The following is a 27,547-nucleotide window of genomic DNA, read 5'->3' on the forward strand; positions in this document are numbered from 1 at the left end:
GCTGGTGAGTTTTCAAATTCTAATTTGTCTCTGAAAACTAATTTACTCAAAATAAGTTGAATGTCACTCTTCCTTATTAATTTCTTACTCTGCGTTTAAGGCAGATGAGTAGTGGCCAGTGAATCTGTGCAAAGAGGTTAAACCTCTAACCTCTAACTGAAAATGTGTTTCAACTTTTAGGGTTGAAAGAGGTAAACAGTTGTGGTTTTTAAGTTTCAGTAGGTTRCTCATGTGTGTTTGCAAATGTCTTATACTTAATAAAAAAGGAGGGGGGGGTACTACTTACTGTCCTTAAAAGAAAGCGGGGAGTTCAGTCTTGCATTTGGATTGGAATAAGATGCATTTCAATCCAYCCCTGGTAAATGCTTCTAACTGGAACTTACTTAAAAGGGTATGTATTTTGTTTATAGGAAATCCACATTTTTCAATGTGTTAACAAAGAGTCAAGCAGCAGCAGAAAACTTTCCTTTCTGTACTATCGATCCAAATGAGAGTCGAGTACCTGTGCCAGATGACAGATTTGACTTCCTATGCCAGTACCACAAACCTCCAAGGTAACTCAAGTTCTTAACATTTTTTTTCAGGTAATCAGTTGAAGTAGTAGTATTGAGCCCAAAGTTTTCATAGAAGTTCAGTGCAACTATMATGTCTTTAATAAGATTCTGTTGAAGTTTCTTTTCGAATGTGAAGTGGTGCATATAATCACCTGGAATGTGCTTTTTTTTTTTTTTTCACTTGATCTTTGTGGTATGAGTATTAGGAATTTAGTCATTGCTCAGCCCTGTTCACTGCTTGGTGTTCTGTCTTTGAAGCTAGCGACTCCCACGTGATTTAGAGGATCATGTGAAGAAATTTGGAAAATGAGCAGTAATGGACATATGTAACTTGTGCAGTGAGGACAGTTATTTGTTAAACGTTCATCCTGCTTTATATTGTTCAGAATACTATATATACTCTAAGCAGCAAACAAACATCTATCAAATTCTGTTTAACCTCAGTCTTTGGACAGTAAGCTTTATGAACAGCTTTTTTCCTTTTGGCTTTTTCTCTCCTTTTCGTAGGCTTTGCTATTTATTACCTGATACATTTGATGATACTCCTTTGATCTATCTCTTCTTATTTTTCCTTATTTTATGAGTGTATCAGTTTTGTTGCATCATTGGTTTCTGCTGTTGACTGTTTCCATAATCTGCGCTCTATACTCAGCGTGGGAGTTGGATGCTTGCTTGAAAAGCAAAACTTAAGATGTCTTCAGAAATCAGAAACTGAAATAGGTACTTGTTAATTAAAATTTCAGTTTGCAGTTACTTGCAGATGAATTTTGAATAAAGTGAAAGTATGTAAATTGTAGAGCAAATTAGCATGCATGTCTGTTTTTGTTCAACTCTTGGGCCCCAGTTTTAAAGCCACATCTCTCACACAGTTAAAAAGGATTGTTTAACTGCTGACTACGAATCCATTTGTTAGCTTAATTTTCAGGCCCAGAACAAGTTGCTGCTATCTGTAGTTTGTGTGTGCTTCTTTAAATACTGGAAAATGTATTAATATGGAGCTCTTTGTTTAGGTGGATTGTTTTAACAAGTAACCTTATTCTTCTTTTCAAATGAGTATTGAGCATACTTGCTACTGTACTAGTTAAAATAAAGCTCCACTGAAATTTAGACAAAACTTCTGGGCTCTTGACTCTGCAGAAATGATGCGACTTTCAAATTTTGTTGTCTTAACAAATCTGTTCTAAATTCTAGTGTTATCACTGCTATGGCCACATAAACAATTTCTTCTTGTTCTCATATTTAGCTGTGACTAGCTACTTCTAAATTAATAGTTGAAATGAGAAAGAAGTTATTAGCTTTGTTTTTCCTTTGTTGTCATCTATCCTTATAAGGAATGCTGAAGTTGCAAATACTTGTGTGTGCTCTCTAGGGAAAAAAATCACCCATTAATGTTACGTAACTACTGTTGCTGGATAACAAGCTGGATATAAATAATAAATCAGCTTTCATTTGAAGAGACTTCTGATTTGTTTTTTAAGAAAGCGTCTGTTACTTAAAAATCAATGGATATGGGGATTAGAAGGAAGGTGTAGCTCCTGTGAATTTTACAGTTCAGTTATTCTGTTTATATCTTTTTAATATTTCAGTATAACAGTAATACAGCAATAACAACTCAGTAGCATAGTTGATTGAGGTAACAGTTCTTGGACTGTCAATGCCTATCTGGTTTAGAATAACTCAGAGAAAAAGGCTGTGGTCATGGAGATATACAACTGAACAGTAACTTATTTAATTTTCTTTGAATAATCTGGATTTTGTTCTCTATATRGTACATTCTGTATTAATTTTCTACCTGTGTTGGGGCTAGTTAAAGTAATCAATCTCTGCATGTGGAAATGTTGTATAAACATTGTGAGTTCTCTTTAAATCAGACTCGTGTCTGTCCTTTTGGCCTCAAGTTTGTCTTGTAAAGTACGGGAAATAAAAACCTGAATGCTTTAGACTTTACAACGTCTTAGTCATGACAGAACTYCTGTATGGTAGGAAAAAATGAAAAAGGCCTGTGTCGTAACTAAAATAACGCATGTCAGGCCAAAGTAATGCAGCCTGGAAAGGCGGGGTCCGGCATTCCCGAGAGTCTCTTTGCTGAACGTGAATGGCGCCTTTCCTGAGTGGCAGCAGCCATAAACTCGCCTACCTGTTCTTGCTGGCCTGCTGCGGGCGAGGGAAGGGAAGAGCGGGCCTGGGCTGGTAGCTGCTGAGCGGAGGCTGCTGCTGCTATGGAGAGACGGACTGTAAAGCAGTAACTGTTCTTCAGGTAGCATTTGTTGCTTGAAGATCTGTTCCCRTCTCCACAAGAAGCAGGTGTCAGCTTGGATGGGACTGGTGTAGTTATTTGCTAGCTCACATGGAAAGCTGACTGATATTACATAATTGAGAATTTAAGTTTTTGTGAATGAGATCAGCAGCTTTCACATGAAGGTAAATCTGTATTTCATAGATTAAGGTACGCTACCTGAACTTGTAATCTGTGCTTTTTTTCCTTCTGCAGCAATAAATGGTGTGTATGACTTTACAATAAATTAGTTCAGTGATACTAACTGTACACAGAAGGTAGGATCCAAGACCTACCAGGAAAAGCTGTTGAAAGTTATGTTGCTGCCAAATGAACTAGGTGAACAAGTCTCCTTAAGCTTTAGTGTTGCCTACTGCTTGCTTTCTGGTTTGAATAAAATTGGGGGAGTGGGGGTGGGAAGGAGGAAGAGGAGACACTAAGAGCTTAATATATTAAAAAACCTGAATTTATGTTAAGGTCTTAAGTTATATTGTGTTACTAATTTAAACTAATTAAATGTTTAAAGTACTAGTTTTTCTTTTCACTGAGCATTGTATAAAATTTAAAATTCATATTGGTTTACATTATGTCAACATTAGCTTTTTAGAAAGGAAAGGCTGTTTGCTTTTTATTTTGTTCTCCTCCTTCCCGTCTTCCACTGATTCGAGTATTTTCAGACAAAGATGGATTGAATTGCATTTCAGTTGCTAACCTGAAACTTTTCTTTGGACTAGTTCACTTGGGCAGGAACTAAAGCAGCAAAATATATATATAATATATATATTTCCTTGATCTATGAATCTTCGCCATGTAGGAGATAATGAGGTCTAATTCTAAAATGGAAAAGAGGTGCTCTTCATCTCTGCAGGTAGTTCCTGCCTTGAAAATCAGGACTTGAAAGGCGGAAAAAATTGATAGGTTAACAACAGTTAATATATTAATTGAGACTTCTTGTGTTTAGAAGTGATGGGTTTCTTAAACAAGAAAAGGAACTGTGTCTAGCATRCCTAGGGAAATTACAGTAGCATATTAATTTTTTTAAATAAAACTATTTTTGTACATCTTTCTTCCAAATTTCATTAAGATGCTGCTTAATCAACTTAAAGGTAAAGCTGTTTTCTAGTATAAATGTCAAAATGCTGACCTGAGGACTAAATGATTTGTGTCCTGCCTTGCAAATAACTTGAAAGCCTCTGCGTATATCCAGCCTCCAGTGCTTAGCTGTAAGAATCTGCCTGCTGCCACAGCTGTAGAGTGCTATGCCTCACCAGTAAAGGTACCCAGTGCTGATATTTGGCTTGGAGCTTCAGAATGTTTTTGAGTAGGGGAAAAAAAGTTACTGTTTTCTTTTGATGTCTGTGCCCTCCTTCCTCTGCCTCCCCTTCTTCAACCCCATAATTATTTGTATTCTTCATTTACACTATATGRTAAATTAGAAGAAACATTCAGGTAGAAACAGTGTTGCGTTAGTCTAAGCCGTGTTTTAATTGCAAWTAGTTAAAACTGAAGGGCTGTACTGGCTGATAAGAATTAACCTGTATGAAAACACATTTAAAGCAAAATAAAAATGATTTAAAGTCTAGGTTTCTGCTTCCTGCTTTCATTAAAATCGAGACAGACTATTTATGTTTTACTCATTCCTGCCTATGGTTTGGTCCATCCCTTTTCAGGTTAATAGTATCTGTTTAACTCCCGTTTTGTTTGCACCTGTAAGCAGATGTATCGTCTTGTACTTATTTTTTCACAAAATAAAATACTTAATTGCAGTCACAAATATTTAACTTGGACTGTTTTGGATGTCTTTTCCAAACTTAAGTTTTAAAGCAATCCTGATTATGTCACAAGGAATAATATGTAATGTGCAACTACCTCTCTTCAGCTCTACTGCTGTCCAGCATAGTTGAATGGCTCTGTCCTTTTTTGTCAATGAATTGCTTTGGTTCATTCTGTTCCACTGTAAATTGTTAAAATTCATGCATTCAGTTCTGAATGCTAAGGTGACGGTCACTGAGCTAAATTTGAGCAGTAACTTCACTGTTATCTAGGTCATGAAAGGTCTATGTAATATTAAATAGAAGTTTTCTTAAATTTATTATATGATAATATGTTCAGGTACTTGATAAAGTTTAGGTAAAAATGATGATCAGACACTGGGAAGGTTTGGAATGAAGCTTTCTAAAACTGCTTCTTAGATACCAAATCAGCAGTGGGGTTCTGAATGACRTCGTTTGAGAGTATACTGAAAAACCTTACTCTAGGTTTAAAAATGGCACTGGTGTAAATCAAAACTTCACCTATAATTTCATACTGCAACACAAATAACGTAACTAGTTGTAACACTGGTGTATCACCATCTGAATCTCTCTCTCTCTCTCTCTCTCTCTCTCTCTCCTTTTTTTTTTTTTTTACAGAAAATTTACAACTGGCAAGCATATCCTGTTATTAATGCACTTCTTTCCTCAGTATTATTGCATTTGACTACTCTTTGGTTAGTTCCTGGGCCAGTTTAAATAAGCTTGTTCATGCTTGTATTCTGGCATTACAAGTGAATAATTTTCCAGCACTGAATAACAGACCTTAAGTAGTGGTAACTTGAGCTATCTTTTCTCCTGGTGGGAGAAGGCAGATTTAATTTTTTTTAGATGTATTTTGTTGCTATAAAAACCACGTAGCTTAAGAATACAGATATCTTAGTCCTCATTGAGTCTTTTACCTTTTTATAACTCACATAAATGAAATTTAATTACTAGCCTTTTCCTTGCTGTTCCTTGTACTATTAGGTTCAAGTCAGTACCRTGGAGAAAATATTTCTCATGAAGTTGTTCCTGCATAGAAATGATCAGGCRTGCATAGAATGCAGTACTCAGTTTTTCAGAAGGAGAGGCCTTTAATTACTCTGCRGGATCTTTGCTTATGTCAGTCTAAACTACTTGCAAGGTAGGTTGCAAAAGCAGTAATAGGGTGTACTGTCTCCTGGAAGAAGGAGGGACTGAAGTATTTTGTTTGGAGCCAAGCCAAAAATAGTGGTGAGGAGAGACAGAAATGAATGGCTTTCTAAGAAGCAGTCATAATACAAATAAATTCTCTTTCTGTGTTGCTAAAAATGACAATTAACATTTTCCTTTCTTGGCTATGAATATGACTAGTAAAAGGTGCATTTATTTTGTAATTTTTTTCATGCAATTTGTGAAGTCTTAACAGTCAACTCCTACTTAAAGTATATAAAATCTTGTAAAGGGATGAAGAAAGATTTCTGTTTTCTAACATACTTCAAATAAAAGCTTTAAGGCAAATGAGACTGTACTGGAACCAGGAGATGAGTGACATATTTTGCTTTTACCAAAGAGAAAAAGGAAGCTGGATGTTTTCCTAAAGAAGGTTCCAGGACCAGTTTCTGGAGAACTGGTATAGTTACTTACAGAGCAATTTGGCCTTTTCTTGGTATATGGCACCCAAGATCAGGTAAAATTTGAATAAAGAAAACTTTTCAAGAAATGAGTGCAAAGCAAGTGTGCTACAAAGATTATTCAACCTGGCTTACTAGAAAATTGCTGTGTTTTGAACTTAGTTGGAGCTTTCAGATGGGCTGCTGGTATCTTCTGGGAGATGTGAGATTTCAGTAAAATGTAGTAAATTCTACAGAGAAATTACAGAGCTATTCATATTGGAAATGAAAGGCTGCAGAAACCTGAAAGAATGAAAAGCCTAGGGAGAAGAACAGACTTTTGGTTATAATGCTTCAATCTGAAATCAGYGTGCTAGGTGTATACTGCAGGCAAATTTAATTAACTAAACAAATAGTTGTGATAGAATGATTGCTTGTGGTCATTTAAAAAGAAATATGTGCCTTCCACTCCCTCCCACCCCAATTTTTGAACAAATATACTTGCAATTTATTGTGTATATGCTGTATTTGTGTGTAAAGGATCACCTTTGTAAAAGAAGTTAACTGTGGAAGCAGGTGCTTGGACCCTGGCATGTCTGATTGGGGATTTAGACTTGGATATATGCTACTTAATATGAAATGCTGATGAGATGGTACTTCCTTGCAGCCCTTAAAGGGACTGTTGCTTTCTCAGGCTACACYGTCAGTCTTTTAGAGGTAGTTGCTTAACTTTTATTTCAAATGCTGGGCAGGGAGCACTGGTTTTTAAAAAGAAGTTGATGGGAAAGAAATTTCTGTGTAAAATGCACAAACCTTTGGAGCAGGGATGGGAGACTAAGGTTCTTGTTCCTGAAAAGTACTATAATCATTGGACTACAAAATTGTACTTTYGTTGGCCCAGTGCATCTTGCATTCTTGGTTGCACAGTAGTTTTTACAGTGAAGATAGTGTGCTAACACAAAAATACTGTATTTTTAAGTGATGAAGAAATACTTTTTTGCAGATTATACTTATGCTTAAGATACAAAGCTAGGCCTGGATTTGGTAATCCATTTCAAGTTATAAATTACTGTGACATACTTCGTAGTAGATTGGTGTTGCGCTGATTTGTACAAACGATCAGTTGATGCCACCTGTTCCTGATGATCATTTGAGGCTCAGTGACATTATGCTAATGCTGACTAACGAATCTTAAGAAATGGAAATTAATCTATTTAAAGTGGGGGGAGGGGGAGAACAATCCATTTTCTCCATTTAAAAGAACTAAAATGCACTTACATAAAGAACTTTTCTTTACAGTGCTTTCTGTTTATTTAGTTTTGTAATGTATAGTTTTTGTACTTCTTGAGCATAGGCAATTCTCAATAATTTTATGCCTTTTTCTCTGTGTTCATCTTTCTATGATGAAATAAAAAGATTTTGGCTTAGAAAGCTGGCTGCCAACAGTGATGATGATACTACTTTACTTGGAGTAATAGCTTTGTGATACCCAAAATGAAGATGAGAAAACATCCTGGAAAGCCGGATACTGARTCTTCAAAGGTCTCTTGCTTATTTTAGTCAATTGTGAAATAATTGTGCTAGGGGGTYGCGTCCATTGTCTAGCAAAAAGGGTTGAGTCTGGTGACAGTGACCTATCTGCATATGAAGGTATCTGCCTTACTGCAAGGCAGCATCTTTGCAGTGAAAGTGTGAATTCTTGTGATGGCTAACCAGGAAGTTAATCATAGTGGAGTGATTAGAGGGAAGCCTAAAAAGAGGACATTTCTAGGGTCGCCTTTGTTTTTCTTAGCACAGTTTAAAATGACAATGCTTTAAAAAGTGGCATTTTTCTGTATTACTGGTGACTTCGTGTTAGAATTCCTTGCTTTTTGACAAATACTAMACTGGGAAGTTACTGTTCTTTCTCCTGAAGTAAGCATTAGCTCTGCAGTTCTGTGTCGCGGTGAAAAGAATTATTAATGTTAGTGCATTAATGGAGTTACTAACTTGATTCTGTCTTCAGAATGTGCACTGTTCTTTGTAGTACATTAAGCTTAAAAATACTGATTTGCTGCTTCCATCTGAATTTGTATACTAGTAACTAGAAGGAATATTTTATTGATAGAATTTGCCAAGAAGGCTATCGTGAAACAAAAATGTAAAGCTTTCAAAGTTAGTTTGCTTTGGAGAGAGTTTGTGTTCCTGTTCTCTCTGCTGCATTAAACAGCGTTAAGTTGCAACACATGGTATTGCAGTGTTTCCTAGGGTGCACCCTTGTTTTCATAGGCCTAGTGAAGTTTAAAGCTAAAAGCCAGTGTTATGTGCCCTTGATTTAAGTAGCTCATGCCATTTTGTCAATATCTTCTTGCGTATTTTGTAAGCTCACTCTTAGGGTTGTGTTGTATTCTTTGCTTGTAAGTGCATCACAACGGGGTTAATGACAGGAAATGTCATTAAGTTCCTAATCCATTGCACCTSACAAGTTCAGTGATGCTTTGAATTTCACCTTAGTAAGGCAGAAGATTTTGAGATTTTGTCTAGATCTTGCATTGTAAAGTTAGTTTGAAAAAAAAAAAACTTTTTTTAGGAAGTGCTGAAGCAAGATTGAAAACAAAAACAGAATAACAGCTCTTGATTTGAGGTTGTCATCCTTCCGGAAATACTGATTTAGTAGCTTGTGCTGGATTGTCTTTTCCAAACTAGGGAGTTCATTTTAAGTGAGGCTGTGATTCTGCTAGTATTAAACTATATAGATTGTTATATGCAGTTTAATGGAAATCAGGTAGCACTAAAAAGCTTCAGGAACTGTTGTCTAGTTATACCTGTTCTGAGTGGAGATAACAATATATGTATATTTCCTTTACTACTGCTTTTTSCTTCTGGGCCAAGTGCTAGGATAAGACAAGAAGGGTAATTTCTTTTTCTTTTTTAATTTTATTTGTTTGTTTGTTTTGCAATAGAAATATTGGRCAGCAGCTTACTGTGTGGGGCTTGTTCTGCTAAAACAAGAAAGAGGTTTCAGGTAGGAAGAAGAAAATAATGCCACTAGCTAAATCCAAGGAAGTTGTAAGCTGTAGCAAAAACCTGCTCACAGAGCAAACTAATCTAGAGTTACCAGAGCAGAAACAAAACWTCAAATGATGCAACAAGAGCCAAAAATTTCTAGCTACTGGCTTCTGATTTGAAAAGAATACCAAGCAGCACTGACATAAGTAGCTGTTACTCTAGAGGACTGTACATTACAACACAACTATTTTGGCAGAAACTTATGAGGGGAGGGTAAGAGCAATTTTGTAGAAACTTAGTCAAAACAGCATGAATACTTGTTTTATTTTTGGGGGTTACTGTGACAGCAAACAAATTGGGAAGGGGCTATAAGCTTGTGAGATGCACTTCAGTGTGGAAGTTTAACTTTTGATTTCCCTTTTCTGCCTCTATCATGTAAAACCCAGGTGGAATAGAGGAAGGGGAGAAAAAAAGAATGAAGAGTTCAAGCAATGTCAAGGTTACTGAGGATAGATATCCAGAGTTATTACTTCAATACTGACATTAGAGACACTGGGGAAAAAAAATTCTACAAAAACTGGTAGCGTTGTGAATTGCATCTTCTCACTTGCTGGTCGAATGTTGGTTCTTCTCTAGTTTGCAGTCAYACTGGGTACTGCTGCAACAAGGAGGTAAATGTAATGATGCTGCAGGGGGCTTCTGCTGTTAAAAATTTGACAGCAGTCATGCAAATTCAGAACACATCTATCAGCAGGTTGTTGCAGTAGTGAAGATAAAGCTCCTTCTGGCTGTTAAGCAATAGACTTCAGAAGTCTAACGATGTTCGGAGAAGGTATAAAGTTGACAAAGAGGCTGGTCCTGCCTAACACTCRTTCACACCTATGTGGTTGCTTCCATCTGTGAGCAGTGCTGCAATGTGACCAGAGATCTTTGAAAATATCTTAAGGTAGAACACAGAGTTTATATCTTTAGATTTGAATTTTGTCCTGATGAAAGTTCGCTAAGAAATCTTTCCGCTGCTTGGCAAATTGATGCTGTCTGCTTGCAGACAGGTGTAACTTGCAGCAAGACCCTTTTCATCCACATTACTAAAACTGTGGATTTGAGTGTTTTCTGTTGTGCATATTGTCAGCAGAGTAGTGAACTGCTCTGTTAATCTAAGAATAGTGTTAGTGAAATTTGTGATAAGTTCAAGTGTTTGGAAATGAAATGAAAAAGTGGCCTCTTTTGTGAACCCACTGAGCTGAAAGATCTTGATGACTGTGGTCTACTCTTCCTGGTGTTTTGGTAGTGAGGAATCAACATTGTTTTTACGGTTTTGTCTTTACCACTGTTTATGATGTTAAAGGTGTTTTTAGTCAACAGATTATCACCAAATCTTAGAGATTTTTTTCTCACTCAATGGGATCTTTGGAAGTAATTTTGTTTAATATACACCTGATAGACAAATGCCTGTTGAACTATTCACTCATTTCAAAGCAACTAAGAATCTGTAGTCAACAAAAGATTTGCTGTTTATGTATTGCTGTATTCATTTGCCATACTTGTGAAAGCTTCYCCCTTGCCATTTTTTGTTAGCTAACTTGAACATCATAATTCTGTGGTTGCTGTATAAAATGTCCTGTAGCCAAATTTGTTAGAATCTGTTACTGTTAGCTATGGTGTAAAACGTTACAGCTCTTTTTTCCATGAAAATATTGTCAGCTTCATCTAAACTAATTTTCTACTTTGTTAAAAATGTTTGTATTACCTTAACTGCAGTTTTAATCAACACTGTTTAAAAATACCCTAGACTTCTAACAAGTGTCACTTACTGAAGTAAACAGTAATCTCAGAGATGAAGATAACAGTGTCTTTTTTCACTTTCTTACTTGTTTGAATCTTAATTCAGCTGACACTTTAGTTTACTGGAGAAACACCAGTTTGTTGAAAAAGAAGAGAAAAACATGTAAAACTCCTATCCTTTTTTTGATATTTGGGGGCTTAAAAAAAAATACTGCAAGTGTAGACCCCAAGGTGAATTCTTAAACAACCTCCACTAAATACAGATTTTTTTTTGGTTATTCAGAAAAAAATATTTTGTATGTTTATTATAACTAAAAATGTATTTTAAAAGAAGCTGGCCACCCTGCCTTTGAATAGAAAGAAACCGGAATGGTGAGATTTGGGATCTGTATTACAAAAGATTGTGGAGATAGCAATCATGAGGAAAACGAGATGAGAAATCAGGGTTGAGAGAGAGGTTAGGACTTTGTAGGTAAGTCATAAATGAACCTGGGGTTTGGGAAGAGAACCTTAGAGATRACTGTGGTGGAGAATTAAGAAATAACTAAGGCAGAGCAAGAAAAAAAAAGAAAAGGATTTATGTGGTGTTGGGCTTATGCATAATACAGACATAATGGTTAGGAATTGCTAAAACACTCTGAAATTTTAATTTTGCTGCTCTGATTAGCAATTACTTGTGAAGACCGCTTACATGTCTTATTCTTTTTGGTACTATGAAAACTGCTCATTACAGGTGTCTTATTTCATATCTCAGATCCAGGCTTTGTTGGTGATTCATGCTGATGTCAGTATGATTTTGCATTGCAGAAACTAGTGTGTGTGTGTGCGCCTGTGCATTTTGTTGGTTTTTTAATAATGACACAAAATAATGGCTAATGTTTTGCATGGGGCAGGGGAGAAATCTTGTTTTTTATACATTGCAGATTAAATGAGGAAGAAAGATATTGTTGTCATGTATAACATTCAGTCTAGACAGAAGGGTTATTTTCAAGTTCTAGATTTGTTTCTGTGCCAAAAGTTTTGGATGATATACTTCAGTAATGAAATCTTTTGACTTTTATCTTTCAGCAAAATTCCAGCCTTTCTGAATGTAGTGGATATTGCTGGCCTTGTGAAAGGAGCCCATACTGGCCAAGGCTTAGGAAATTCCTTTTTGTCTCATATTAACGCCTGTGATGGGATCTTTCATCTGATGCGTATGTAAACTTATTTATGTGTTCTATCTATAATTTAAGGACAACATTGTTGTACTTTAAATAAAAACTGTAGAACAAATATGCATTAAAAGATTTGCTTTAACCATTCAATTCTGTCATCAGGCTTTCAGTTCCCCCTTGCCAAGAAACTGCTTATCCTCAAACATGTAAATGGTACATTTACTCTTCAGCAGCATTGTGTTGCAGACTTAAAAATGAACTGGGTATTTGGAAGTATGCAGAAACTTTGAATTATTCTTTTTTGTGAGCAGTGCAAGATAGTTGATTCCTCCAATTTTATAAATGAGGAGGAGGAGTGGAATATGATAATAAAATGCTAGGTTGGAGGTACAAAAAGAAAATGCAGAGTTACTAGATTCTAGAATTCTAGTCTTAACAGAGTAAGCAATGCTTCCATTTTCTGATTTCTGTACGAGCTATATTGGGTCTTCAACCCTGATTTGTTTGTTTTGTTCTTGGGTCAGCTCAAAGAATTCTGAACATTCTTCAGTACATCCATCAAGGTCCTTGGTCTGTCTGTCATTACTTGTTACTACAGTACAGAACTGGCCTTCAGAGTCGTATTAATAGCACTTACAAACTTGGCACTTAAAAGCTTGTTAAAAGTGTACATTGATTTGCAGTACATTCTGAGTGGAAAAAATGTTTTGGTCTGAAAAGACTGAACTGTTATTTATCTTTGCTTGGCCACTAGTATACAGTGAGTGATGAAAGAATATCAAAATAAGAATGCTTTTTATTTAGTGATCGGAGTAAATGTGTTTTTATTGAGGTGGTGGTGGGGAACAATTTTAAAGCAAAATCCAAAGGCATAGATTGATTTTAGTTATGTGTTAGGACCTTTGCTCCTGTGGGCTTCTGTATTTAAATGTTTRTGTAGACCAGTCTGCTGATACGCATCTTTACAGCCTGTTGCATCCTTGATGAATAGGTAAGTAAGCTACCTCAGTCAAATGCTGCTGACTGAATACCTACCCATAGATTTGCTACAGAGTTTTCGAACAATATAGATTTACATCCCAGTCTTTGGGACATTCATTTCTGGCTGTAAACATACCTTTGATCTTGTTTCCCTTTCTGTTTTCCTGCTTAAAAAAAAAAAAAAAAAAAGAAAAAACAAAACTCCCCTGAAAACTTGTCTTTGTGTTTGGTACTAGTATTACTATTCTGAGTAGAATAGAGAACTATGGAATATTCATTGTTGCTGAACAGCTAATAGTATTTACAATTGGCCTGTCGAGAAGATGAAGCTAAACAATCCTCACTGGGTTGGAGTGAGGCAAGTCTTTTGAATTTCTGCACCATTTTAGGAGCTACTTCAATGTGTGAAGGCTGTGCTAATAAATTAATGTGTTTTAACTGTTATGACTACTTGAGAACCGTTTTTACAGTATACCTCTAAAGAAAGATGCTGGAGATAAGTTCCCTCAAATGCATTGCTGTCTTGGAGTTGTAATTACTGTTTTGTCTGCTGTCAATTGAGAACAAGTGATAAACTCTTTATATTTGCTCTGTTTAGATGATTGCATCATAGATGTTTGGTTAAGGTACAGATTGATAAGATCTATCTTCTCCACTGAATCTTTTAATATACATRTTGTATAATTTTTCTTTGGAGATTGTAGAAAGCAGTGAGACCATTTTTTTTAAATTTATTTTTTGTATTCATAGGTATTTCTTTTTGTATTCATAGTTACTTCCTTTAATCTAGTTTTATAGCTTTTTGTAATAAATTTTAACTTCTTTCAGAGGTTTTGAAATACAGTGGTTGTAAAATGATTGTTGCTGTGTTTTTCTTCTGCCTTTGGATTTCAAAAAGATAATGGAGTGACTTTTTAAGTATCACTCTCTTACTTTTTAAATAGCCCCCCTTTTTTTAATCTTACCCCTGCCTCTTACATTGCTCTTGCTAAAAGGGTGTATTTTAGCTAGAGTGCAAACTAGTAGTGGTGTGTTGTAGAACTGTTTCTTTGCATAATAAACATTAAGATTTTTCCAAATATTATCTAGGGTTAATAATAAGGCTAATAACAGAAAGAAGATAATGTGTATTAGTCTGAGAGATGTAAAATTACTTTTTTTTCAACTGCAGACTGCATATTACTTCCATTTTTCCTTTTCTCACAGTGCTRTAAAATTGAAGATTTGGCACTAAAAGCTAGTAATAGTCTCTCTATTCAATTTAAAAAAAAAATGAATCTGAGTTACACAACACAAACTCTAGTTAAAACCTAAGATCCGTTGAAGTTTTCAACATACCTTGTCAACTTCTGTTAGAAAAATATATAAAACCTTTTTATATGCTGTAATGTTTTTATACCTACCTTTCAAAATTACTGGCAACCTAAAAATTCCTTCATATGAGTCTATGGCATATCTTTAGCTTGTACTATTTCAGATTACAGAAACTACCTGAACTGTTTTTTGCAAATCTGGATGCTTTTCAGATCCTGAGAGGAGGAAGCTTCTTTGTTGCCTTTTCCCAGGATTTGGTTCAAATTCTTAATGGGCAGTCTGTCTTTAGGAATTAGTGTCTTGGAACTGGCCATCAGTTTACAACCTAGCTGATAGGCACTGTATTTCTGCAGTAACAGTAGAGGCTAACTGAAAAGGAATCCAGCTGGCTTGCCCCTGTCAGAGGGGAAAAACTGTGGAGGGCAAGGTTGGCTTCCTGTGCCAGCAAGCTGGAAAGAAGGTTAGTGAAGACTAAGAGATAGTGAGAACGCTAAAACACTCTTAAGAAACACACCGAGTTATCTGGGGAAGTAGCCAGGACTGACCGAAAAGCAGTCTGCTGTTTTTTATTGGCTTTCCAGGCAGAAGCCAGAACACAGTCATCATCAAGAAGATGCTAAAAATTGAGAGAAACTTCTCTGTCATTACCTTTCAAAGCAGAAAAATTAGTTTGACTTCATTCGTGTTTTGAGTTGATCTGGAACATTATTTTCACTTTTATGAGCACTGACCTTATCATACCATACCARTATGCTTTGCTGCTGCCCATATGAATGGTTAGTACATGAAGCAGAGCCTTTGCTCTTTTCTTATTTTTGGCTGCTAGGCTGAAAGTCATGAGGTCACTGTGGAGTTTGTGCTGTGGACTTCAAGGTCTGCATGCCTGAATATGTGAGGCAGTTAGTGGTGTGTCACCCTGAAACTGAGGAGTTTGGTAGGCCGTGTGGTTTCAAACTGGAAGGCTGCTATTGTTAGACTAAGCAGGATGTATATAAATGGGGTTGTTTTTTAGGGACCTGACTGGCCTAATCATAAGGCATAGTCATAAAATCTGACTGAATAACTAAGAAGAAGGTCTGTATGTGGGTATGGCTGTGCTGCAGGTATGAACCATGTCATTACCCAGCCATGGCATCGTGGGGGACGGTGACAGAGGTTAGGCTGCAATGACCGTCTCTGTAGGAGGAGCTGATTCACAACAGTCAGCCACAACCCTTGTTGCCCTGAARCATCACTTGTTTTGTGTTATGAAGCACTTTTACATCTTAAAAGCAGTGACAAACCCCCTTTTTGGCTTTTCTTAGCGGAAAATCAGTTTTCTGCACAAATGGCTTCATCTCCACATTTCAAAAGATTGGGTTTGTACAGCACAGAGCCTGAAACCAAGATTGCTAGAAAAACATTGTGTTTTCTGTGGGTACTGTTTCACTTTTTCTGGATATCTTAACTCTACTCTCTAGGCAAACTGATTTTGTAAGTTTTAAAGGGTGCTAGGTTCTATTATTAAAGATCATTTGCTTATTATTGTTTCTTTCATTAAATAGCTCTTCTTGCTTTAGCACTTCGAAAGATGAAATCATTTATGTACTTGAGTTCGTAGCAAATGTAGCTTTGGGGAAAATGTTTTAATCCTGAAAAGAAATATTGGACATCCCACACGGTTTATAAAGCGTTTCTTATGCAGATCTTGGTAGTAGTCATTTAGTCTTTGTATTGATGAATCCCATTCAGAGGGCTTGTTCTCTACATTACGCTTTTTTGTTTGTTTGGGTTTTTTTTAGTCAGATAATGGCAAATATTCTCTGTAAGGAAATGTTTATTGTATCCTGCCACGTGGGTTCTCTGTGGCCTCTGAGCCATTAATGGTACTACAACATGATGTACGAGGGTATTAATCTCCTCTGCTTTAGTAATCTACATTACCTTGAAAACCATTGAGAAGTCTGCTGAAAACTWCCTATTATTTACTGTCCTGGTAAGTAGATTTCGGAATAGGTGAGCAAAGTACTACCTCCAGCTCCTAAGAGAATAAATGCATACTAGACTTGTTTGGGAAAGAGTTTTGGGTTTTTTTTGTTTTTTTTCAGCAAAAGCTTTAAAACTACTGCTGTCTAACATTACTTTGAGATTCATATTATTATCCAATCACTGAAGATACTTTGTTGTACTTCTCTTGTGTGTGCAGCTGTCTGATTCCTTCTGTAGTTAATGGAGTATCTTCATTGCTGTCTTGAAGTAGATTATAGATTAAGAGCTGTGAACTACCTATGATTTTTGCCAGGTAAAAACAACCAGGTGATGCTAAGAACTTAAAGGGACTGTTGTATCTGGCTGTCTTCCAGGTTTTAACTTGGTTCAGTTGACATTTTTGGGGAAAGCAGTTTGAGAATTAGCTCACTCAAGCTGTATTAAGGTTATGATAGGTAAAGAAGTAGCTAGCTAGGAACAGGGAGCTTTTGAGCTCCCCGAACTTTTACAACCTCTTTGAATATATTTCTAGTCTTAGGCTAGATGATTTGRTCTTATTTTTCTTTATTTGTTCAGCGTATGTTGAATTGTGATTTCTTTAGAAGAAGAGGTTTGTTTGTAATTTTTATTAGCTACTGTAATAGGATTCATTGATGTTTTCTCCTTGTGTTATTAAAATATTTTTGAACAGAGTTGTTGCATATTGTATATATCCACCACAGGGCACATAGGTGAGCTGCATCTACAGCACTCAAAATAATGGTGTTTCTGTGAGAACTGTTGAAGTTGGTTGTGGTTTTTACCTAGACTGTTTCTTTCATAACTTAAATCTAAAGAGAAGCAAGGTTTTTCTTTCCATTTTGCTGATTCTCTACTTGCTTATTAAATAAGAATACACCCACTTTGAAATAGTTATGCATTTTCAACCTTCAAACTTCCATATCCTACATAGGCCATTATTTACATGGAGGGATGCTGTTCACTAAATCAGTGGAAACTTTGCCTGTATGCCTAAAACATAACCTAAATGTATACAGTGAAGCAGCAAACGAGAACAGCGTATGGTAGGATAGTAGGAAAACAAGAGAGAACATTGTGATGGAGAGTAACACTGGGATTTTTCTTTTACAATTAATAACAGTATGAAATAATCCTTTAGCTGAACAAACAAGGTGATTAAAGCAGTTTTCCTACACAGAATAGTGTGGTATATTTTTACACAGTTTTTATGAAAAGTGTTACCTATAGTTTTTTTTTTTTCTGTTAAAGCGCATAAACTGAAACTGAATTGCTGTTTTTTAAAGTAACTATTTGATCTCAACTTGTTGGTTTTATTTCAGAAGTTATCCCAGTTTATTTTGGATGAGGATATATTTTGACTGAATCAGTGTGAAAACCTTTATCCAAACAGAAATACGTATTACTGGCTGAATGAATGGAGAGTTTAATTAAACTTTTTTTGTCCTGGATAACAGCACTTACTCTAGTAGCAACATAACCTGACTTATGCTTTAAAGCTGTGGAAGGTTTGTTCATCTTTTGTGTTTCATTGTTTAGTTTGAAATGTTTCTCACAATTCTRTTTTCCGTGTCTCAGGATTGTTGGATTTTTAATTGAGGTAGAAATATTTTGACTGTGGCAAAAGGCAGGCAGTTTGAAGGCTGTAACAGTRTTTCTTCTCGAGTTGCACAGCTTTAACTACCTTTCAACTTTTATGGCGTAGCAGTCACAAGTACTGGTAGAAAATTACTTTCTTTGTATGGTGGATTAAAAATGGCAACCTTGTTACAAGTGTAAATTTACAAATTACCCTTAAATAATGCTTCAGGGAAGAAAATGGTAGATGTCAGTATTTAGTCCCTGTTACAACTATCTGTCAAGTTTTGATTGTAACTGGATGTTAAACAGAATTCTTAATGTTTTAGACTTTTCTCTACCCATTGATACCCAGAAGTCCTAGTTTTCTAGAAAAATGTTTCTCTTATTTTTAGTTTCTTTAATGAAATCCAATCTTTCTCTTCAAAGTTAGGGAAGTTGGAGGAACGATTGCCTCTGAAAGCACTTCACTATCAAATGCTCTTTAAATAAAACACGTGGGGTTCAGTGCCCAGTGTTTCAGCTCAGACAGGCAACGTAAGCTTTTCTGGAAGAGCTCCAAAGCCGTAATTCCCCCGCGCGCCCTGCCCCAGGCACGCGGCCGTGCGGCGGAGGGCTGGCAGCTCGGGCTTTCCCCCTGCCTCTGGAAACGTCGCCTTTCCACGGCAGAGAAGCTGTAGCCCTGTTTTAGGGGCAGGATTCGGAGGTGAGGAGGCAGTAAGCGTTAAGCACTGTTGGTTTGATCTGTACCTCCTCTGCCCCTTAAATTTAAGGGRCCCTTGGGAACAGTGTAGGGATTTTGGTAATTGATAATCCCTGAACAGTCATTCTTGGTGACAAGAGGGAAAGAACCGTGAAACTGGGGAAATATCTTCCTAGAGTCTGTAGAAATAACTGATTTCAATAGTCTCCACATGAACTAATTCTTAATCCCCCCCCCCCCCGTATTAATGTCTTTTACTCTGTTTTTAAGGCTATTGTTAATAACTCTTAATGTTTAGTACACCCAGCTTCTGCCTGTTGAGGGTTTGAGATAACTCGTAAACCCATTTGTCATTTAAAACATGTGTAGATGTGAATCACATGAGCTGAATGTAGTTTGTTCTTATTTGATGTAAATGCTTATCAAAACTGAGTTTGACTTTTTTTTTTATTTTTTTTCCTCTCAAAATTTAAAATCAAGTTGACTTGGCTTTATTTGTATCATTATGAGGGTTTATGGGGAGCTCAGAGTATTATTTCCAACATTTGGGTTTGTCTGGAAAAAGTCAAAGTGGGGATAAAGTTAAGTCAAGAAGTATGGTTGTTCTTTAGATCCTCTATTTTGACCTTTTTTTTAATAATTTTTTCTAAAAATTTTTGCTTTTTTCTGTATATAAGAATGATGCAAATCTTTTTGTACCTTTAGTTGAGGCACATTTTTTTTTTTTTTTTTTTTATTTTTTTTTTTTTTTTTTTTTTTTTTTTTGGGTTTTTTTTTTTTTTTTTTTTTTTAATATTCTCAGAGAAGAAATCTGCTGGAAGCTGACTGCTATAGAGGGGAGGCATGTGATGATATTGCTTAACCACGCTTTACTGTGCCAGCATTTCAGTGAACAAAGCATGAGTTGCATCTCATCTCTTCAGCATATATATTCTGTATGTTGGCAATCATGGTGGCTTTATTTATGCAGCTATAGCACAGCTGTGTCACTTTTATTATCTAAAGCTGTTTTGTCATATTTATAATGTGTCAAAATTCACCTTGAAATGATGTAAACCGAACTGTCTTGCCAAATTTTATTTTCTTTAACATATTTTTTTCAAAATTTCGTATGTTTTTTTTCTTGTTCTGTTACTAAAAGTAATTGCCACCTGTTAAAAAAGAAAAAATGTTCCTCACATACAGAAACATTTCACTGTTAAGCTATCAAAGTTCGAAAGTAGTTTGCTGCACCTATTAAACATGCTAGTTTTACAAAGTCAGGATGTGTTTCTCTATACTTCTGAGTAGATAATAGTTCTTACTGGAACATTGTTGTTATTGTTGTTGGCATAACTAAATATTTAATAAAATACTTGGAGTAGTTCAGAGTTAAGCTTAACTTTATGAATAAGATTTGAGTAACTTTGACATATTMAAAAGAAATTGTAAAATCTTTCAAATGAAAGTTGTAATTGCAGCAATRTGAAATGTTTTATTCTGTTAAATAATGCTTGTGAAGTAGCTTCTATAGCATTTATTAGCAAAGCTTTGCATTGTRTGTTGCAATTTTAGAGTATCAGGTCATCAAAAAAGAGAGTAATTCATCTCAAGTAATGTATTATGTTTATTTGATTTTTGCCTGTCTGTATGCAGATACTGTAATAATAAGCCCATCACCTCTAAAGGGGAGGGAGGCTATTAGGTATAAAACTAAAATTAAAGATATTTCCAGGGATGCATGTACATTGCTTATYGCTAAAACTTTTCCTCATGTAAAAMGAAAACGCTTTCTTTGCCACTGAGGAGGATTATTCAGAGGAGGATTAGCTTTATTTTACTTTAGATCTTCTGTCCATGTAGATAATATGAGCAAAAGAAGCATAGCGCAACATTTTTCTTCTCCTCCTTGCTGTGATTTTGTACCTGCAATCAGAAACCAAATGCACATGTTACAAAGTTTTGATCAGWTTTAAATAATGGTTGTAACCCTATTTAAGCTGCGTGAAATTCTGTGCAGTAATGAACAAAATTAGAGAAGTTGCTTTCTGAAAACAGATTAAGATTCTGAAACAATGTTGTGTAGAGGAATTCTGTAAGCTCACATGCTTTTCTYTTAAATAATGTAAGGCACACAAAATTTGAAGACTAAAGCTACCCCTTACACACACACATTGGGCACAGAAATCAGTTTGAGGCAAAAACAAACAAAGCAAAACAACCCCCCCCCAACAATATGTTCAATAAAAGTAAGGCTGGAAAAAGAAAATGAATTATGGAATAATAATTTTCAAGAAGCACTACTATGAGAAAAGATTTGTTGCAGGGACGCAAATGCAATTATTAGTATCATGTGCCAGCCTTGAGCTATCTTGAAGAGAGCTGGTGCTCTGGACCCTCTGGTTCTGGTTCTGCTTGTTGTTCAAAAAAAAAAAAAAGAAAAAAACTGCATGTGAACAAAACTTACAGGTTTGTAGCTCAGGATTGGTCTGGAGTATGCTGTACTGTACTGCTTTGATTCTTCCACAGCACCCTAGAGAGGAGTGAATTTATTCTCCTGGGCACATGGGTGAGAATATGAAAAGRTATTGGAAAATTATCAACACTCTGAGTTAGCCTTTGGCTTTACTGCACAGTAATCTAATCACCAGGGTTAGTGAAAATGATCCCTGAGCTTTAAACCATATTCCCTTACAGCCAGGTAGTTAAGGTTTAAAGCACAAATAAACTCAGGTTAGGGTTTAGGTAGGCTTTACCCTTAAAGTTTTGCACAAAGGTAATTATCTATATTTATTCTCTGAGAGCTGAGTAAGTTTCCCAAAATATATGGGTATGGGGAGCAAAAATTTATGGTTTACATAGTACCATCCTGTTTATTCCGGGTRATTAAATAGCTGTTTCTCAAGGACGTATTAGCTTTTAATTCTTCAGGAAGAGCAAGGTGAGAGCTGTGAATTTTTAAATGTTTTCATTACTTGTAAAAAATTCCAAGGTTTATTTTACTCTAAGTTTGCATCTAAGTGTCACAAGCTGAATTCTGATTGCATCRTATGTAGTAAGTTTCTTTTTGGCCTCGGTTATTGTGAAGTCTGTGGTTTTTAAATATTTGTGCTTTTTGAGAAGGAAGACTATTGTTCTTATGTTCTTCTCTAGCCTTTGTTATAGTTTGATAATACTCAAATTCTAGGTGTAATACTAATCAAAGTCGCAATGATTTCTGGAGCACTTACTGTCATTCTTTAGCCTAATATATTGTGCTCCTCTACGTCCAATTTCTTCTTATTATCAGAATAGATAAAAACATAAAAATTTCTATCTAAAGGCCACCACCCTTGATAGAGTAGCAGCTTCTASTGCTGTTCTATTTATAGATGAAACTTGTTAAGTTTCCTCAGCAGGGACTTAAAGCTATGACCTTGCAGGCCAGAAACAGGAGAGCTACCTACTGAGCTGCAAGGGCAATCTCTTGCAATTCTAAAGAATACATAGAGAAATGTCTAATATACTGTACTGTGAGTCATAAAGTACTTGACCAATAAATTCCCCCTCCCCCCGGACCAAGCAGGTTATCTTTATGGAGTCATTGCTATTATTTGACCTACAGCTACTTTTGTAGTAGTTTRTGTGTCAGATGACAGTGTGTAATTGCTGTGTAGACTATACAGATGAGATTTGCATTCTTCTCCATAGTATTCTAAAAAACTTTTCAGTATGTAGTAGTATTGGAGGGTATTCAAGTGACTTTTTGAAATATGTTTACCTGTTTGAATGGATGTCTTTTTCCATGATGTAGAGCAGATGCTATATTAGTTGTCTTGGCTGTTAGTGTGGATATCCAGGCTTTAAGGCAGTGATAGTTCAGTATTTTATAAGCTGTTTCTTCTTTGCTTTGCMTTAGACTTTTTCAAAAACCTGAAGGGAAAACTGCAATTTTTTTCTTTTGGTTATAATACACAATGTGAAAAACAAGTTTCCTTTGGAGGAATGTTGTGTCAGAAAAGGTAAAATCAAATCCTTGCAGGAATTTAGGGATAGAAAAATGTAAGTGGGCAGATGTTTGTTGGTATCACCATATCAGCTACAGCAATTATATCAGCAATGCGAGTGCTTTGTGGACTGAGAGCGCATTACAGCTTCATATTCAGAAAGTTGCCTTCTCAGAAGTGCTTTCCTCCAAAGAGGCATGAAATTGTTTTTTTTTTCTCAGCTGAGTTTTCATTGGAACCTTGATTGAGACTCTTGGAAGAACTTYTGTATTTCCTAATTTATATGTGAAGACTACCCAGAAGGAAGATAGCCGCCCTCCCCAGTACAGCTAGGGGCATAGAGGTGTTCRGTTTCTAAACAGCAGTAGCAAATGCGTGTCAGCCCGTGAGTGCTAACAGTGAACATGTCAGCACTCCTCTCTACCCTGCATCGCTACAGTCGCAGTAATGGAGTGAGTGAGTGTGTCAGTATGAAATAGCTGGTTTAAGTATTGCTGAGGCTGATGTGAAGAAGTTAGGTAACCTCATATTAAAAGAGGTACGGAGCACTCATAAAGGCGTCATCCGTGGGACTGGTGGCCTCCATGTGAAAGGGAACTAACTTGTCAGCTCCTGCTGCATCTACAAGAGGTATAGCTTTTTGTGTCTTGAGGCACRAGACCAATTTACTCTGAAGTTTTCTTTCATCTTTTTGTCCCTAAACTAGGAGCTGTTTAAAATTACTAAAATGTTAAGAATTTTAAGTAAAAAACCTAGAGTGACAGTAAGCCTGTTGAAGAGGGATAAAATATACTTGAAGTACTTGTGAAGAGCAATGATGATCCTTGTTCTATCTGCTCTTTCACGCTGTTTTTGTTTTTTTCTCACCTGAAAAGAATTGGGTCACACCAAGGGCTTGTGTTGTGAAATAGACTTTCCCTGTTGAGATTTATCGATGAATTTCTTTTAGATGTGCTAAGAAAGATCAGTCGTAATGTTCCAGGCATTACCATATCAGATATGTATTATTATCATCTTAACTTGCTATCACATGTTATTAATGCTAGCTACTACAAAATGACTTTAAACATCTTATCTTTCAAAATACTCTTSACTTTTTGAGGTCTGTGTTGGTCCCCGTGAGTGTTTAAAAGTCGCTGACAGAAGTTGCTGCACAGTAGAAAGCTAAATAATATATCTGCCCTTATCAAAAGGCTTACTTTGGAAATCCTATCCAAACAAAATCCCTCTTCAGTAATCTGATCCATATGCRACCTTTTTCAGTCTGTTGGACTATCTTGTAAGCTGGCAGAAAAGCCTCAAGTTCAGTTTTCATTCAGAATCATTGTTTATTGGAGTAGTCCTTGTTTCTACAATGGTCAAAGTGCCACTYCCAGAAAACAGCTGCTTCCCCTCTATCCCTGCCTCCCCCCTTGCCTCCCAAGAATTCATACTTTGTGCCTAATTATTCTTATGTTTAATTATTTGTACAATTTGATAAGTATCTCTTTTGGTAGCTTAAGCAGCCCTGCACTCCACCACCTGTTCTCATCTATATGCTGCCCCTCTCTGGTATGCTTTTGGAAYCAATTGTAGAACCATGTAGTCAAATGGCTTTAGGAGCCAATTAGTCTTGTTTGTTTTTTAAAAAAACACATTCTTTTTGGTGGGTTATTTTAAAAATTGATCATTTCTCTAATTGTTTTAAAGTGTAGATCTAGCAAACAGTTTGCTGTTTAAGCTGATAGAGTGAGTTGAAAAATGTTTCTCAAAAGGCAGCCATAGGAAATACCTAATGCAAATTGCAAACTTTCTTACTTTGAAGTCAGCCAAAGCTAGAGGCATTTTCTTTCAATTCCTTGTATATTGGCCACTGGAGTCTGAGGAAAACTTTTTTTTTTTTTTTTTGGATGACTTATGCCTGATGGAGGTGTTAGTGAGATGCAGGGTTTCATTGCAGATATTGCAGATGTGCCTTTATACTCTCGTTGTAAAGATGAAGTATTGATGTGGAAATCTGAGTCCTTTGGTGAACCTTCAACAAAGACAGAGTTTTTCCAGGATCCTTTCCATAATTCCTCTTAAATCTTGATGAAACACAGCTTCATTTTGACTAAGGAGAAGTTTATTTTTCTTCTTGAGTTTACAGGAGGTCTTATATTAATCAGTTATCTGTGGTTTGTCAGCAAAAATTGAAAGTCCTTTTTTCTTTTTCTTTTTTTTTTCCATTTAGAAGTTGTCAGTCTTGCATTTTCTGCTTTCAAGTTTTTACAGCTGTTTTAGTGTATTTCAAAATATATTTTTATCTAGTGGTCTTATGTGGAAGAACAAAATTAGCRTTAGGCTGAATTTAAGTGTTGGATGTTTGTCAACAGTAGTTACTAGAGCTGCTTTGAAAGCTGTTGCTTTGATTACAAGGGAGGGGGGCTCTCTAGCCTCAAATGACGYCCTCAAATGTCAATGTATGGGGGCAATGAATGAAATGCATTAATGAACAATACTTAAATTTTTGGTCATGGGAAACAGCATGGAAATGCCACTTTAAGGTCTGCAGTTAAAGTGAGGATTCGTGTGTTGGGTACAACAATAATGAGATTCTTCAGAGACTCGGTATGCATCCTTAGTATATAGAATGAATTTTCCAAAAAATCAAACATTGTGTGGTTAGTTTATTTTCTGTTAAATGTAGTTTTTAAGCTTTCTTTATAATAAAAGCAAACAACGTCCTTTCTTCCCTCCTTCTCCGATGTTCTCTTCCACCTCAAAAAAAGAGGAGGGGGAAAAAAAAAGGACTCAATCCACCCTGTCATGCAGTTTTTTCTCAATATTGATAGCACATAAGCTTTGGTAGCTCAAGTTCACTTTACTAGTTAAAATTTTCAAGTATATTTAAGTATAGGTTTGTATCTCAGTACTTACTGAGATAGCTGTTACCTAGATAACAATTTCATGAGTCTTTCTGAATCTTTTCTGATTTTTTTTTGAAAATTTCAAACTATCTTTTGATAATTTGAAGTGAGATTTGATGTTTAAAAACTAAATAGCAGCAGGAATGAGAAGTCAAGTGTGTGAAAGAGTTGGAAATAGGGGGAACTGTATAGCTGCAAGAGTGTAGACTACCTGGAAGGTAGTTTACTACCTTCTGTTTACTTTCACAGAAAATATGGAAATATTCAAGAAGCAGAGGAAATCTGCAAGATGCATGGTCTAAGACTCTGGGTTTAGTAGCTGTGAAGTGTCATTAAGCAGAAAGATTAATTCAGTGAACATCACTGTATAACTTGAATATATGTGTAGTGTATAAGGTGGAAGTATTGATATGTCCCTTTTAAATTAATAAGGATGAGACTGAAACTACTATGCAGAGGAAAATGTCCAGTATCTTGGAATATGAGTTTAATCTGTTCAAAACAGCAAACACTAAAACATTCTAATCATAAACGGATGTTTCATAGCTTAATTACAAGGCAGAATATAAGAATTGTTGTGGTATCCCTATTCCGTATWTTTTTTAATACAAATTTTTGTTGTTGTTTCTTAATTTTAGTCTGAATTAGCTGTATTTTTACATTTACATTTTATTTTGCCTGGAAATCTTTTGCACCTCAATGAAAGTGCAAAGTGCTGTTCTGAATTTTCCATGCTGTAGGCTTTTTAAATTTTTTTTCACAAACTCACTGTGTGCTTAAATACAAGAAACCATTCATTAGACTGTGCAGTACTTAAAAGAAAAAAAAAAAAACTGTAATGCCACTCATGGTCCAAAACTACATCAAGCAGTAGCTGAAAGGTACTTTCAGTTGATTTAGAGACTTGAAAATAAAAACTTTCTTTTAAGTTTGTTACAACATTCAGCTACTGTTTAATATTGATATAGAAAAATAGTAACAAGCAACTATAAAGTCTGATGTCTGAAGTTGACTTAATTTGTATGTTATGTAATATCTGTATGTATACTGTATTAAATGTTGAGTGCTTTGTGCATTTACAAAGCATTCTGAGTATGTGCAGAACTCTCAGGTCAATGGGATTCGAAACCTTACCTCAATTCCTGGTTTTACTGAAACGATATATTCCCCCCCCGCCCCGTCATATACTTTATTTCTAGTTGATATGTTGAACTTTTTGTGTAGAGATTACAGTTAGTCATTCTGACAAAACATATTATAAAGATTTTTGGTAATGAAGAGTTAAAAAGCTCTTTCAATGGTTTCTTTTTATAAGCCACCTGTTGCCTTAGATGCATAAGTACATAAATTCGAACAAAGTGCTCATCACTTGTCAGCCATCGGTGGCAGCATAAAAATTACTTGTAGTGCTTGCTTTGCAAGAAGTTCTTTTGTGTTTGTGACATCAGCTTTGTTTTATACAATTAAAGTATTACACGCTAGAATAACCTAAATTGCAACCACTAAATGGTGATGTAGTTCTTTTTTTTTTTCATAGAACTGAATTTGTTTACTGATTGCATGCAGCTATTGACTACTGTTTAATATGACATGTCCCTTTTGCCTTGAACAATGTTTGGAAAAGTTGAGTTTTTTTCTGTCCCATTTTTGTATCCCACCTCCTACATTTCTTCTCCCTTTCCCTTTATGGAAGGCTTTTCTCTCTCTCTCTCTTTTTTTTTTTTTTTTTTTTTTTCTTTTTTGAACAAATAGATGTAAATACATGTTAGGCCTTAGTGTGGTGTTTGTTTATTTTTTTTCCAAAATTACAAATTAACGGCACCTAATATTGCAACAGAACGAAGTCTTATGGGAAAGTGATCTGGACTGCAGGAGAGAGTTTGTTCCTTAGGAAAATATTTTGATGTAAATAGAATAGTTCAAGTTTTCACTGTTTAAAATAAAAAAAGCAGTTTTGATAACGCGCACATGTGATTTTTTTCTGATTC

The 27,547-nt window shown here is 35.7% G+C and overlaps 1 protein-coding gene across 1 annotated transcript in view; it reads left to right on the forward strand.

The window, feature by feature from the left end:
• Positions 1-378: 378 nt before the first annotated feature.
• Positions 379-27,547, forward strand: part of OLA1 (Obg like ATPase 1) — a 104,553-nt gene continuing 77,384 nt past the window's right edge. Inside the window, exons 1-2 of the mRNA XM_085322806.1 lie at positions 379-554; positions 12,056-12,183. Coding sequence (XP_085178932.1) covers positions 394-554; positions 12,056-12,183 — 289 coding nt within the window. The 5' untranslated portion in view covers positions 379-393. The remainder of the gene's footprint in view (positions 555-12,055; positions 12,184-27,547) is intronic.

Source organism: Rhea americana, unplaced genomic scaffold (genome assembly GCF_003343005.1).
Source record: "Rhea americana isolate MKP2758 unplaced genomic scaffold, rheAme1 scaffold_12, whole genome shotgun sequence".
In the NCBI taxonomy this organism is placed as follows: domain Eukaryota; kingdom Metazoa; phylum Chordata; class Aves; order Rheiformes; family Rheidae; genus Rhea; species Rhea americana.